Raw genomic sequence first — 15,506 nt, forward strand, 5'->3', positions numbered from 1 at the left:
AGTAATGTGAGCTGATGCATGCCTCTGTGCACAAAACTCTGTGTGCCCTAGACAGAAAAACTAAAACTAAAAAAAAGTAAAAAAAAATTTGGAGAATTTATAATAATGGAACATTTACTTGATGAAAACCAGCAAAAATGAAAGCTGTGCCCAGAATAGACCAGTAAAGCTCATTCTTGGATTCAGCATCCTGGTTCTGTAACTAACCAGTCCCTCAACCCTAAAGCTACAATCCAAAGTGGCTTTGAAGGGTGTTAAATAACATGCATGCTGCTCGGAACTCCCTTTCAGCATGTAGATATGATAAATCAACCACATTCTGTTTTGAAATTTCAGTCTGTATAAAGTTCTAGTTGGAAGTTAAAGATTGAAAGCCCCATTTTGAAAGTATTGAGTGTTTCGGGATGAATAGTGTTCCTTGTCATGAGTAAGCAAAGCAAAAGCAATTTGCAAGCAATCTTCTTGCCCAGTTACGTCAAGTGGCTGCATTTTCACAATTGAGGTTGTCATGGAAACTGCCACAAGCCTAAGAGCCTACTTTTTCCAAGCTTGGTTTGATCTAATAACTTATTCATGTACAGATTTATAGAGGGGGAGAGTAAAACATATTTGATTATCTATCAGGATAAAACCTTTTTGATGGCATTCAATTATTTATTTGTGTTTATTTTTTCCATACTGATTGTAGTATTTATTAAAACCTTTTTATGAACACAGCTCTCGCCTTTATTATGTAGCCTTAATGGGGGCAAAACCTTGTAGACAAAATGAAATAAGTGAAAGATTTTACTTTTTGTGGTTCCCAAAATGTACTTATTCATGGTACTATTTTTTATAAATTGTCTGCATTACTAGAAAGAAACCCCCATGTGTTCTAGTTGAGAATTATTGCTGTTGACCAGCATTCTAGCAGTTGCCTGGATTTTTCAGCAGGGCTGTAGAATTCAGAGGAAAAAACTTGGGGTAAAAGCAAAACCCAGAGCTGTCTGGAGGCTTTTAATGTTAGAACATGAAAGAAAACTCTAGAATTAGGTCAACACAACCCTTCAGGTAATGACCATAGATGTCACAGAAGCAAAAAGGATTCCTGACATAATAGGCATAGTATAGGACGAAGGGTAATGCTTTTTATTTTTTTGAAGATTTGCCTGCTGAGTAGTTATTAGATCCTGCATTGTGGAGTTCAAAGACATCTTGTGCTGGGGCGAGCAGCAGAAGAGCAGGGGACGAGGGATGAGATCAAACACATCTACAATGTCACTACACTCATCAGTTTGTTCCAATTTACTGCAGTTATTTTTTTCTGTGTAGAAATACTAAAAGAAACTTTAGTCTTAGAGAATTCAGCCTTATTGAGTGTTTAAAAGTTGTGGATGATCTTTATTTTTAAATATGGGTATTATGGGGTTAGATCTTCAGATTCAATAAAAAAAAAAAAAAAAACACATACATTCGCCTTTAACCATATGGATAACGAGCGAAATTGTTTTTGAACTGATTTACACATCATCAATAATGAACACAAATAAAGTGATCTAAATGTGCATATTTATTGTGTACATTTGTATTGATTGTGAAATACATATATATATATATATATATATATATATATATATATTGTAAGATAGCGGGTTGTGAGAGTCGGCAGGGAGGGGGTTAAAACCTCCCTGCAAAGAAAAAACTTGTGAGAATGCACCGTTTTGATTTGTTTAATTGTTTGATTATTAATTGTCTTCCGCACCTGGGCGTTATTAGAAATTAAGCCCAGGTGCGGGAGTTTAAAAGGAGTGCAAGCAGTCTGCTCGGGGCTGCTGAGTGGAAGGAGGCAGTAGGTGCGCTGTCTCCGAGTAGCCGAATGAAGAAAAAGTAAGTTCTGTGTTAAACCAGTGTGTTTGTGAAGACGGGTAAACAGCTTAGCTGTCCCGCGTTAGTCAGGGTGTTTCCTGGAAGTCGAGTTAGTGCTCTAGAAGAGCTAGGTGTTATTTTGATTTTTTTTTTTTTAAGCGCGTTTGCGCAATTTTTTAATAAACAGTAACAAAACAAATACAAAAATCAAAATAACACCTAGCTCTTCTAGAGCACTAACTCGACTTCCAGGAAACACCCTGACTAACGCGGGACAGCTAAGCTGTTTACCCGTCTTCACAAACACACTGGTTTAACACAGAACTTACTTTTTCTTCATTCGGCTACTCGGAGACAGCGCACCTACTGCCTCCTTCCACTCAGCAGCCCCGAGCAGACTGCTTGCACTCCTTTTAAACTCCCGCACCTGGGCTTAATTTCTAATAATGCCCAGGTGCGGAAGACAATTAATAATCAAACAATTAAACAAATCAAAACGGTGCATTCTCACAAGTTTTTTTCTTTGCAGGGAGGTTTTAACCCCCTCCCTGCCGACTCTCACAACCCGCTATCTTACAATATATATATATATATATATATATATATATATATATATTACACTCACTCACACACACTACAGGCCATTCGGCAGCTACATGCACCGCATTCCGTTTTGTACAGGTTAGCAATCGTAACAGACAGTTCCTGATACAGAGGTTAATGCTTGCTTTCAGTGTTTGGGTATAAGAGTAAATGGTCTTGTTTTCTTCAGGTGAAGAGACTGGACAGTTTAATTGGCCTTGTTCCCAATTGGCTTTTGGACACTTCACTTCAGTGGATGTAGTATCAGAATAACTATCGGACACACATTTGTTGCCATGGGAACAAATGTGTGTCCGATAGTTGCTAATAATTGTTATACATGCGTGTGTATACAGTCTGTATAGTATACATATTTTACAAGTACAGTCAATCATATGTCAGATTTCTATGCACATCACATAATTCTGAGGTGTGATCATAAATGACTGTAGTAGACTGGTGTAATCCAATCAAAATGGTGGAGCATGGATGTAATTCTCTTGGAAACCGCCTCCTATGCCAAGTTCATTCTATTAACACATGGTTTCTTATGAAGGATGGGAACTGTTAAAAATGATGCAAGAACAAACATGTATAGGGAGAATGTAACTGTGTGTGTGTGTGTGCGTGTGTGTGTGTGTGTGTGTGTGTGTGGGTGGGTGGGTGCGTGCATGCGTGCGTGTGTGTGCAGTCGTACAAACACATTTGTTCAAATGAGATACTACTATATCACACTGTGACAGGGTAGCCGAAGGTGGTGACGTTGGCCAGGAAGTACACAAACAAATTGCTGGGGTAGGGAAGCACTGCAGCGCATTTATTAATGAATAAACAAAAGGTTTTAAACAAAAACACAAACAAAACAGACAAATAATTCTAACAAGTATCGTGCTGGTGCTTCCCAGCACGAGTAACAATTGTTTTCTTTTTCTTTTCTTTTTACTTTTGTTTTAGATCTTCTCCGCTCGCTGTCGTTCTCTCATCTGAACACCCACCCAGAACAACAAAAGCTGTTGGCTTATATACTTGTGACCATTTCTGAATTAACACTCAATTAATCAGTTTCGGAGATGGTCACATTCTACACAAGTTTTGTGGGTTGGGGATTCAACCCCATCGACGCTGACAATAAATAACAAATAAAACAACTTATTTTTAAATAACAAAACATACATTAAAATCATACAATAACATCCCCCGTTTAACTAAACTTAAACAATACATTTAACATCATACAATACATTGAATCACCCATTTAAATAATCCAAACAATACAGTATTTACAATACTGATAAATCAGCAAGGCTTTGCCCTGCCCCCTTTTATTATGTTGGCTTTACCTCTGCCCTGCCACACACACAAAAATCACCCTAATTTATATATTACTAATCAATTGATCTAAACAATGGCGGATATAAATACTAACATGCATTTAAAGACAGGAATACATGAAGGTATTTTATAACCTTGTTACAGAAAGGTTCCTGTTTTAAACAGTGGTGTTATATTTGATATATCCAATATTTATTTTTGAAATAAATACACTTTCCCAGTGTTGTTCAGGATCATTTTACACATGTTCCATACAATGACATCTATCTTTTGAGTGCCCCGTATATAGTGATAGCCTGTGTATCATTAAAGATGTTTAAAGCTTTAGAGGCTTAAATACATATCAGTAGACCAGGCCTTGAATCAGTCAAATCTTGAATATTGATCTATAACACACCGTACATGACACACAAAATGCAATGATTTTTAAGGCCAGCCAAGCTTTAACAAGTATGTCCATGAGAGAACCTCCTGCAGTAAAGAAACAAGGAAAGGAAAGGAAAAAGAGATGTCTTAGCATTTCTAGGAGTGTACCTGCACTTTTTTAAATAAAGGTAAATCAGGCTGGAGAAACAGAAGACTGGACAGTCCTGTTATTAATAGATTTGCTGTACATAAGTCTGTTTTGCTGTTGTGTTTTACTTCATTAAATTACTCTTTGCTGATCCTACTTCTGTGTAAATAAGGCAATCATCCAGGTTATTTTTATTATTATTATTTATTTCTTAGCAGACGCCCTTATCCAGGACGACTTACAATTGTTACAAGATATCACATTATTTTTACATACAATTACCCATTTATACAGTTGGGTTTTTACTGAAGCAATCTAGGGTACAACAGCAGTGTCCCCCACTGGGGATTGAACCCACGACCCTCCGGTCAAGAGTCCAGAGCCCTAACCACTACTCCACACTGTTATATAATCAACTAGTGCTGGGTCGAACATCGTTTTGTGTTCAAAATTCAGACTTGTTTGAAAATATAAGCAAACCATTATATGTAACTGTATTAAAGTAAATCAAATATCTCAGAGCAGTTGTATTAAACCTCTTGGGGGGGGGGGGGGGTTGGTTATTTTTCCCATGCATTCAGACATCTTTTTTTTTTCAGTTGCCATTTTAAAAACTGTCATGCAAGTTCTGTCAAGGTGGTAAATCAGTGCGTGTTTTTATTCATGTCATTTCTAGTGGACACGAACATGGATTTCTGCCTTATCAATTGTCAAGAATTGTTCGATCGAATATTCAGATATTTGTCCCAGAAGCACTATGATCAAAACCTCTGCGGCATGATTTCTTTAAGTGGGTACAGCACAAATACAATGGTATTTCCCTTTATGGAGTGGTAGAAGAGGAATCGGTAAGGCTTAAAGGTGGATTAAAAAATTAAAGGCCAGATTTATTTTAGAATGTATAGGCTACAATGAATGTATAGGTCTAATGCATGCATCTTCCTGTAAGACTTGTGCCAGGTAACAGTTGCACCAAAGATGAGGTAGCATTTTTGTTGCAGAAGGAACTGCAGAATGCTGGCAAATTTGAGCTGTCGGACTGTCAGCAAACTACCTATAAGTGCAGATTGATTGTGAGTCTCTGCAATCCCTATCCAGTGCTGTACTGTGAATCACATTGCCATGAGCGACATGACTCCTTACTGCTGTCATTGCCTGGGAGAGATAAACAGCGAGTCTCCTAATCACAAGCTCTGACCATGTGGACTGCTAACCCCTTATCTGGATTTGTAACTGAAACTGTTACCTGCTAACGGGGATCAGACAGGCAGCCCAAGTTTTGTACCACAGCCAGCACGGACTCAGAAAAGGACGAATCTTCACTTTAATCTGCTCGAAAACATGAAATGAACAGCTATAGTTTTACTAGCCGATCTTCTTGTAGCATGCTTAAATATCTGATAAATTGTCTGAATTTTTAACATGGGACTGTTATGTTGTCGGACCAACCTTAAAAGCTGGCACACAGGAAAAAGAAGTTGCTGGAAGAGTTATTTTAATCCTAATGCTGTAGAAGGCTTCACTTGATGCAATTGTGAAATGTATATATTTGTTTTCAAAATGGAAACTAAGAATGTTAGAAATGACCCATCGTACATCATTTTGCATTGGCTCTGTGAATATGTGTGTAAACATTAATTTATTAAATTCAACACTGTAGCATCTCTGGAGTCTCCCCAGGCAAACTGACCTTTTTATTTCACAGAGACTGGCTGAGAGCCCAGCTGGGGCTGCATTGAAAATCCTTGCTTGTGCGCTTTCAAACACATTCTGTACAGCTCCATCGCAGGGCTGATCACCATGGTCTCTTTCCTCCCCAGTTCCAAGATGGATAGGTATTGCAGGCAGCTAATCTGAAAATGATTTGATCTTAATCATGGTGATGGTCTTTGCTAATGTTAAGTGACAGATGGAATAGTGTGACCATGTATGTTTGAGACTTAATCCATGATTGGATTATAGCTGGGACAGTTCTTGCCTACAGCTACACTGTCCTCATTGCAACCTCTCTCAAGCTGAACTCTAGCCGATTTACAAATATGCAGTCTATTCCAAGGTGTTGTGTGCCACCATGGAAATGCTGCATGATATTTCAATGATGGAAGCCTTGTCCAAATAAAGTGGTGCTCATGCAGTATAGTTACAGTACTTTTCTTTGCACAAACCAGTCCTGCGCGGGTCCAATGTTTACGACCTGCTTCCAACCCAGATCCGCTACTACAGGACCCGACCCGAACCTGCAACCTGCTGCAACACCGTCCTCTTACCCGCAAGCCGACCCGCTTTAATAAGACCTGCAACCCGACCCAAACCCGCAAGTGTTTGTCCTTTACCTACTGCCTGCGTCGACTGACTCTCACGCTGTCATTCACACACAGCTATCTCTACCAAAGAAACAAGGACCAGGGGTCACAAATGGAGATTAGATAAAAGGGCACTTCAGAACAGAAAATAGGTGCCACTTTTTTACACAGAGAATTGTGAGGGTCTGGAACCAACTCCCTAGTAATGTTGTTGAAGCCGACACCCTGGGATCCTTCAAGAAGCTGCTTGATGAGATTCTGGGATCAATAAGCTACAAACAACCAAATGAGCAAGATGGGCCGAATGGCCTCCTCTCGTTTGTAAACTTTCTTATGTTTTTATATTCTTATGTTCATTGTGCACAGATTGAGTTTACACTATAGGCTATACAGTGTGGTAGCTTTCTTTAATGTAACATATTAACTACCTCTACTATACAATACCTGTGTATTCTTATCGTGCCACCAGTTGAAAGGGAGCTACACCTGTGCTTTCACTTAGATGTACCAGTTTTGTGGCTGTCATTTACAAAAACATAACGTCAGGTTTTATAAGCAACGAATCCAGTTACATGTTCATTATTTTCATCGCTATAATCCCACACTTCTGATTTACTTCTCTAACTATTATCCACTACATGATATAAACCCTGCACTATCTTTTGTTTCACCTCGTCCACAGGCATTTAATATCATTAAGCAGACGTGATAAAAGGATCTTGCAACGTATCAAACAAGTGAGAACACTGCTTAGTCAGCTGACTCCTCCCTAATCGCCTCCTGCTTTAGTGCAGGAAATACATTGACCTTCTAAATACGTTATCTGGGAAAGGGTTACAGACGGGTACGCTGAAAGGACAGAAAACGTTTATGGTGATTCAAATTCAGACCCAAGTCTGAACCGAAAACTACATTTTTATTTGACCTGCACCCAAACCGTGAAAAAGTTCACATTCCGACCCGATTTCAATACTTATCGTTGTTTATCCTGTACCTAAATTTTGTTTTATGTGACATTTCCGGGCCAGACCACAAAAAACTAAACTCTTGTTGACCTCTTTAGTTTAACATTTCGCTGGGCTAATGACTTTCAGATCCTGGTTTTACTCTGCAGCAATAAACACGTTATTTTGTGGTCGAAGTTTGTAACCAGACTTAATACTTGAAAACATCCACAGTCTGCAGAGCTGAAGGGAACATGTTGGGGTAGTTTTATGTAACAGCTAAATGCAATTAGTTTGGTTTGCTTTTTTAAATCCAGGATAGTGCAATTATTGTTTTGTAAGTGGAGTGATTTGGTTCTACTGCATTTAGACAAGAGAACTTGTCTGGCTTTCTACAGCCCTGCTACATATGTCTGTCGGATAAAGCTCTGAAATTGGAGCTGTGGCGATGTTTTATTCATTTAAATGTTTAAACTAAGTTAAGGGATCTTGTGTACATTCTTAGCCTCCTATCCTTGATGGAGTCTGAGAGTTCAAGCAGCTGTTTCTGTCTTCCTGGCAGGTCTGACAGGGGCCAAGCTGCTGGTTGAATCTGGCCTGAACGTACTGGTGCTGGAGGCGCGAGACCGGGTAGGAGGAAGGACCTTCACTGTCAGAGTAAGTCCATCACTAATGCCTGATTTGTGCTCGGGGAATATATATATATATATATATATATATATATATATATATATATATATATATATATATATATATATATATAAAACATTGTTGCACAAAAAACAAACCCGGACGAAATATACATCACTGCTTTATCAAGTGCATTAATTGGTGCTACTGAATATAACTTGAACACCAGAGGTCTCAAACATAACACGGTATTTTGAAAATCAACACGTTTAACACATTTTAGTTTATAAGAGGAATAATCAATGTATGATTATAGGTAATCAGGTTTCTTGAGCGGAACATGTTTTTATAAGCTTCTCCCAGAAAAAGTTGAAACATCCATACATGGAAATGATAAAACCTGCACACTGTATTTAACAAAAAACAGTTTCTTCATAATGTGGAGGTATAGGGCTTGACCAAAGTTGAATTTTAAATATGCACTGAGCACTGGATAGTAACACCCTAATTTTAAAACTTTCTCTCACATAATGTTGAATATAAGGGAAAATGTCATCAATGAAAAGACATTTCCAATGTGGAAGAAAACCTAAGCGATCCATGTTTTGAAACTAATTTCTGTTCAGTGAAAAGCTCAGCAGCCTCTGAAGGGTTTTGAAGAGGGTGGCCTCAGCTGCTGCTTTTTGTTTTTCACCTGTAAGTTTATTTGCTTCAGTTAGCTGCATAGAATCAGCTGTTAAGATTCTGGGAAGTGATCATCCTGTGCAGTGCTGTATATGGAACAGGATAGAAGGAAGTGGTTTTTTGTTCTCGGTTTGTCAAGTGTCACGTTGTGCAAATTCCTTTTTTTTCTCTCTCTTTTGGTCTTCAGCTTTGATGCTTATGATTGGCTTGTGTTTTTCTCTCTTCCTGTCTTTTGAATACCATAAATGAGATACACTGAATGCATTTAGAAATGAAGGCGGCCATCAGGGAGGAAATGCTTTCCATTCAACCACGAAGTAGTTAACACTTCAGGGTACCGTTCCGCCCTGCGGGTCAGAAAAGTAAAAATGCTTGTGTCATTACAGATCAGGATATTCTGCATTATTTTTAAATGATAAGTGAAGAGATATGGGACAAAGTGGTTGGGTATGGAATTGGTTACCGAGCTACGTTGTTGATGCTGAATCATTGAGATAGCTTAAGACCCTGCTTGAAGTTTTGGGATCAATCAGCTAAAACAACACATCAGAAGAAAATGAGTGGTTGTGATTGTGGGTGATCTGTTGGTATCTTGCGAGGTGGATGGCTTCCCTAACCAGCTCTCTCTTACTTTTCTGACACCAGAATAAACACTGCAAGTATGTTGACCTCGGAGGAGCATACGTGGGCCCCACTCAGAACCGCATCCTGCGTATTGCCAAGGAAATGGGCATTGAGACGTACAAGATCAACGAGGTGGAGAACCTGGTCCACTACGTGAAGGTGAGAAACAGAAGATATAACTCCTTGGAATAAAAGACAGAGCAGGCCATGAAACTGAAAGCAACACAAGTCAGTGATCTCAGCCTTTTGGTTAAAAGAGCCTAGCCAAACCAGTGGGCATTTAAAAAACAGATTACAAAAAGCATACGCTCTTGTAAACAATCCGACAAGGCGATCCTACGAAGGGGTTTCCAAACACCAGAAGCAACTAGACATTTTTAAATTATTATTATTATTGTGCTTTACTTTAATTTGATTAATGATTTCGCATAGATTTTTTTTTATATCAATTTAGAATCTGAAACAGGGGTGGGGGCACTGAATCTAAACTGGACGGGCCATGTCCCCTAAGGACTGCCCATAACGCCAGGCCTGGATAAAGTCTGGGAAAATAATGCAAATGATGCAGTCAAACATAATTCCCTACACTTTATATAAGGAAACTATTATTAGCTTGTTATTGTTTTGGTAGAAATATTAACAGAAACTAGGTTGTTAGCAAACTTTGGCAGTATCTGGTTATATATGGTAAAAAAAAAAAAAAAATGTTTTATTAGTGGCCCTCAGAAGTGATGTCGGATTTCTTTTTTGAACCTCACAATTGTATATGTCTACATTTTTTTAAATGGTGCGTAAAATGGAAATGTTTATCTACTGAAAAATGTGGGCCACACATAATAGTGATTTGTCCACACCTGATACATACATATTTTATATATATGTCACACATATACATATACACACATACACATGCATACACTTACAAACTACTAGCAACAGAATTATGAATTCTTATTCTCAGCCTAACACATTCTTCAAAAATACCCAAGTGAATCTACATTCAACCTATTGTTGGAACCCAATGCGCAGTACACACTAACCTACAAAAATAAAAAAAAAACTATAAATGAGCAGCGCGGTGTGGATGCATAAGTAAATCACAGTAAATGCCTATATGCAAAGAAAGTATCGTCATTGCAGCCACAGTACACGAATAAAAAAAATAAAATACCACAAAAAACACGTGATCGCTTGACTCCCTTTACCTTCACCTTGGATAAAGGCATCACTAAGTAATAATAATATTGAAAGAAAAAAATGTATTTCTGTTGCAACGCTAAACTAAACGCTAAAACAATCCAAGCTACATAACAGGATACTGTGGTGACAAAGTAAACATCAATATAAAGATAAGTTATTATTAATGCCTAATTCAATCTCTACTAAAATAAAATTGAATTCAAATATAGATAGGGTACACTGAACAAAAAGTCACAACATTGAAGTAACACTTATTTCTGGGTCCACCAGCTAGCTGTTTGCATATCCCGTGGAAGGCGCAATCTGGTCATTGTAAAATCGCTTGGTTTCAGGTGAATTAAACGTGTGCTGTGAGCCATTGTGAGTGAATCTGAGACGGATAGGGTGAAGGAGGCCCAATTTAATTCCAGCATTCAGAAGCATATTTTTGACTGGAGTAAATGCCAGATCCGCGCTCAGGTCTGGGAATATATGGACACAGTTTCCTCTGAAAGATAGGAGACCCAGTTCTCTGCAAAGCCAGAGAGTCTTTCCTTATCGCTGTAGTAATGGAGTCTCAGAATCACAGGACGCGGATGCTCTCCCTGGTGTGCTTTAGGTGCCAGGGATCTGTGTGCTCGATCTACGAGTGGAGGTGAGTTAAACTTTTCAGATCCAAGCACTTCGTAAAATGATGACATGAACTCGGTCGGTCTAGGGCCTTCCAGGCCCTCCGGGATGCCAAAGTTTTGGTGTCTGCTCCTATTTTCCAGGTCCGGCTAGGCCGGTTGATATTTCTTGTCGAAATGCCGACATTTCGGTCTTGATATCCTGGCTGATACGAGAGGCTGCCAGTTCTTCTCGCAGCGTCTGTAGAGTGAGGGATGCGGTAATATCTGAGGCCGCAGTTGTCTCCATGGCGGAGGCAGGCTGATTGGCCCTTCCATATGTTGAGGCTTTTTGTTCTTACGTTTAGACATTCTGACCTGTGTCATGTATGTTTTATAAACAAAATCTAAATGTGTAGCTAGTAAAAAAAAAAAAATACTGGTTTTGCTGTAAAAAATGGGAGCTGCTACACCACGCGTCTAGCACATCTCTAACGGAACCGGAAGTCCCCTTTGACCTTAATTTTGATGATGTCAGTGCATTTATCTCTATATTTGATGTTTTTAAAAATAATAATAATCTGTACACATAATTTATAAAATAGTTCAGTGCACATTCCGCGAAATATGATAACTTACTTCACCCATCACACTGCCGTGAATTTTAAAGAACATTTCTGCGATTTTCACAAGGCCTTACTTATACATACACCAACAATAGCACACTACATACAACAGATAATACACAAAATACGCACAGGAGCGGGGCGCCCCGCCACAAGTGTTGTTGTATATTAATATAAAATAAACTTGATTATACTGTGTTTGTATTGTAGCAGTATCTCCGAGCGTACGTAAAAAAAAAAAAAATGTAATCCCATTATATCGCAATATGGAAATTATTATTGATATCGATGTCATATCAAAATATCGATATTGGTGCCCATCCCCAATAATAATAATAATAATAATAATAAAATTTATTATTATTATTATTATTATTATTATTATTATTATTATTATTATTATTATTATTATTTTAGCGTTAACGTATTCCTTTTGTACCTTATCCCAAAGACAACCATTAATCCTTGTGTTTTTTTCAACCACATTAGCAGTACCTCTTATGTCAAAAATCAAACAAGGGTTCAAGAGCCATCCGTTGGACAGCCTCAATCTAGTGATATCTGTTGCTATGGTTACTAATGTTTTTTGTTCCCCTTTCATATATAGGCAAGTAGGGATGCACATACTTTGATTATTTGTTATTGTTATATTCCATAGCAAAAATTGGGATAGATACCTATTTTATTTATTTCATTATTAATAGAATTGTAAACCAGGATTTCTGAACACATTACACAAACATTTCACTTTGTATGTATTTTGCTAGGTAATACTTTCTGCGAAAGGTGAATTTAGTAACAAGGCCCCTGTAATGTTGTTGAAGCTGACACCCTGGGATCCTTCAAGAAGCTGCTTGATGAGATTCTGGGATCAATAAGCTACTAACAACCAAACGAGCAAGATGGGCCGAATGGCCTCCTCTTGTTTGTAGACTTTCTTATGTTCTTATATTCATACGACTGGTAATTCAAAAATAATGTGACATGTTTACTGAAGTGTATATAAATGCACTGATGGGTTGATTTACTAAATTGGTGGCATTCAGGATCAAAGATATGGTAATTAATAATGTGTAGCAGACCTACTCATTTCAAACATATAGCACAACACAAAACACAAACACAATATGTTAACTATTTCTGAATAATTTCCTCCCAAGATTATGGTATTTTATTAATAATTGCCACCAATTCCAATCTGATAATCCGTGCATCCATAAAGGCAAGCAATTGGATCAATATAACATATGAAATTGGAGTTCAGCATATGCACTTAAGTTTCCTGATTTGATGTATTGAATCCTCTATTCTAACTTTTTCAGTTGAATGCATGCAGTCAACCGTGACATTCTTTTCTGCCAAGGGTACTTCAAAATATAACTTTCTTGTTTTTATAGTCTTTCTGTCAGAGATGCTCCAGTTTAATTTTTTGATGTTTTTGTTGATAACAGTATTAGCCTGGACTCGCTGAGCGTGGATATCTTCTCAGACACTGTATGACTAGTAGATCATGATTCATGCTATTACAAATTCTATAAAGCCTCTTATATGAAACGCCACTGGCTGGCATGTAGCAAACGGCACTGGGAAGCAGATTGGCAGAGACAATTAGCAAGGCTTAAAGTCCTGTTTTGTCGAAAAGCAAGACAAGTGCTGGACCACATACAACAAAAATCCTCAGTCTAGAAAGAAATAGACCACCCACACAGTAAGGACACAAAAATAATTTCAACAATGTGTTTTTATTGATCTATGCCCTGACTCTGCTCTGAGAGTAATAGGATATCTTGTGTCCTTAATGTGCTCACTAATGGTCAAGAAAGGCTGCGTTTCAAGACAGTTGAATATTCTGTGCCTGTGAGATTCTGATCTCTTCCTGAAGGAATACAGTAATGTCGTTTTCTCTTCAATTAATGCTGAGCTGTGGAACAATAGGAGCAACTAAGTGACACCAACCATCTCCGTTTCAGAACTGTTTATTGCATTTTGTTTGTAGTTTCTGTGTAGTCATTGTTTACTGTTTTACAGGTATAGGTCACTAAATAACTGCAGTAGAACCTGTCATATCTGATTTAATTGGTTCCAGAGGTCTATCTGATATATGTGAAAATAGTGTATCTTAGGGGGTGTGGTTAAACTACATTGTAGAGGCACAATAAATTATTAAATTCAGATACAGCAGTGTGTCTAAAACACCAAAATAGGGTATTGCACTTACACTATACAAAGAAAAGCAGTGTAAATTACTGCAGAAACATGCCGTGTTAAAAACAAAGCACTGTAATACGGTATTTGACAAAACAGTATTTCAAAAATATTGTTGCACCGAAAGTTTAAAAAAAAAAAAAGCCAGAAAAAATAGAAGCACGCACACAAAAACAAACTGCAATGTTACGAAAAAATATAGTTTCAGCTTTTTAATGGTACAGTAATTATATGAATCCCTTTCTGGTTCTGTTTTACGTGAACTTCGTAAAAGTTGAAACTGCATTCCCAAACGAAACGTCTTTGACTGCCTCTGGGTGTGCAGCAGTGCCCCTCTTGTCTCGTCTCGTGCCTGGTTTTTATATTCAATGGAATCTATTCTGTCCATTGATAGATTTTGCATGTCATACAAAATGTATCAGTTTCCACCTGTCCTGTTCAGTTGTTTACACGTGCCAGAGGTCCATTGGTTAACCTTAGAGACGTAAGCCATGTTTTGAAAACACTTTTTTAACTTTATTTTTTTGAGGGAAATGGTGATGCTATTGCATAATCAGAACGGATAAATCAACATCAGTCATTGTATTTGATCTTGCTCTTAATCGTATTAATACTTGTACTGTGATTCTTGAAATGTATTTTTGTTTATGACTGTAAGTCGCCCTGGGTAAGGGCGTCTGCTAAGAAATAAATAATAATTTCTCATTTCAACATACAAACCAGTTTGAACTAGACTGAATTTTCTTGGGAACCTGAATGGTTGCCTCAGCTGTTTTCATTTTAGGTTTAAACATACTTTAATTACCACACATTGTACTTTATCTAAATAGAAGTCTACATGGAAACAGCTGAGGCAACATTTAAGGTTCCCAGGAAAACTCAGAATGGCTCAAACTTCTATGCAATTGGACGCTTCAGTTATGCCAAATCATGTGACAGGATAGCGTCACGACCCAAGATGTTACCTGCAGGAATTGAAGACTCGGAGACAGAAGCTGCCGTGAAGCGCTGTTGCGCACATTTATTAACCAAACAGACAAATAAACAGGAACAAACAAACTGCGGCATGATTCCAAAGTAAAAGCTTAAACAAAACAATCAAACATCGGTTGGGCAATCGCCCTCATGACTGTCACCAATAAAACACAGTTACACTCACCTCTCCCTTTCCCACACAAAGGATTTCTCCTTCCTTATATACAGGTGGCCACTCCCCAGTTATCACTCAATTACCTAATTGTGGAATGGCCACACCTGTGATTGTTGGCAGAGACAAATTAACCCCATCCCTGCTTATTAGCCACAGATGGCTAAAGCCCCTTTCACACTGGCACGCCTACCCGGGTCCTGGCTACCCGGGTCACAATCTCACGTAATGTGAAACCACATACCTGGGTCTTACCTGGGTTACCTCAGGACATGGGTTGACA

At 38.2% G+C, this 15,506-nt stretch overlaps 1 protein-coding gene across 1 annotated transcript in view; it reads left to right on the forward strand.

Moving 5' to 3' along the window:
• Positions 1 to 15,506, forward strand: part of mao (monoamine oxidase) — a 59,104-nt gene that overhangs the window by 8,794 nt on the left and 34,804 nt on the right. Inside the window, exons 2-3 of the mRNA XM_034011809.3 lie at positions 8,083 to 8,177; positions 9,480 to 9,617. Coding sequence (XP_033867700.2) covers positions 8,083 to 8,177; positions 9,480 to 9,617 — 233 coding nt within the window. The remainder of the gene's footprint in view (positions 1 to 8,082; positions 8,178 to 9,479; positions 9,618 to 15,506) is intronic.

This window comes from Acipenser ruthenus, chromosome 8, assembly GCF_902713425.1.
Source record: "Acipenser ruthenus chromosome 8, fAciRut3.2 maternal haplotype, whole genome shotgun sequence".
Taxonomy (NCBI): domain Eukaryota; kingdom Metazoa; phylum Chordata; class Actinopteri; order Acipenseriformes; family Acipenseridae; genus Acipenser; species Acipenser ruthenus.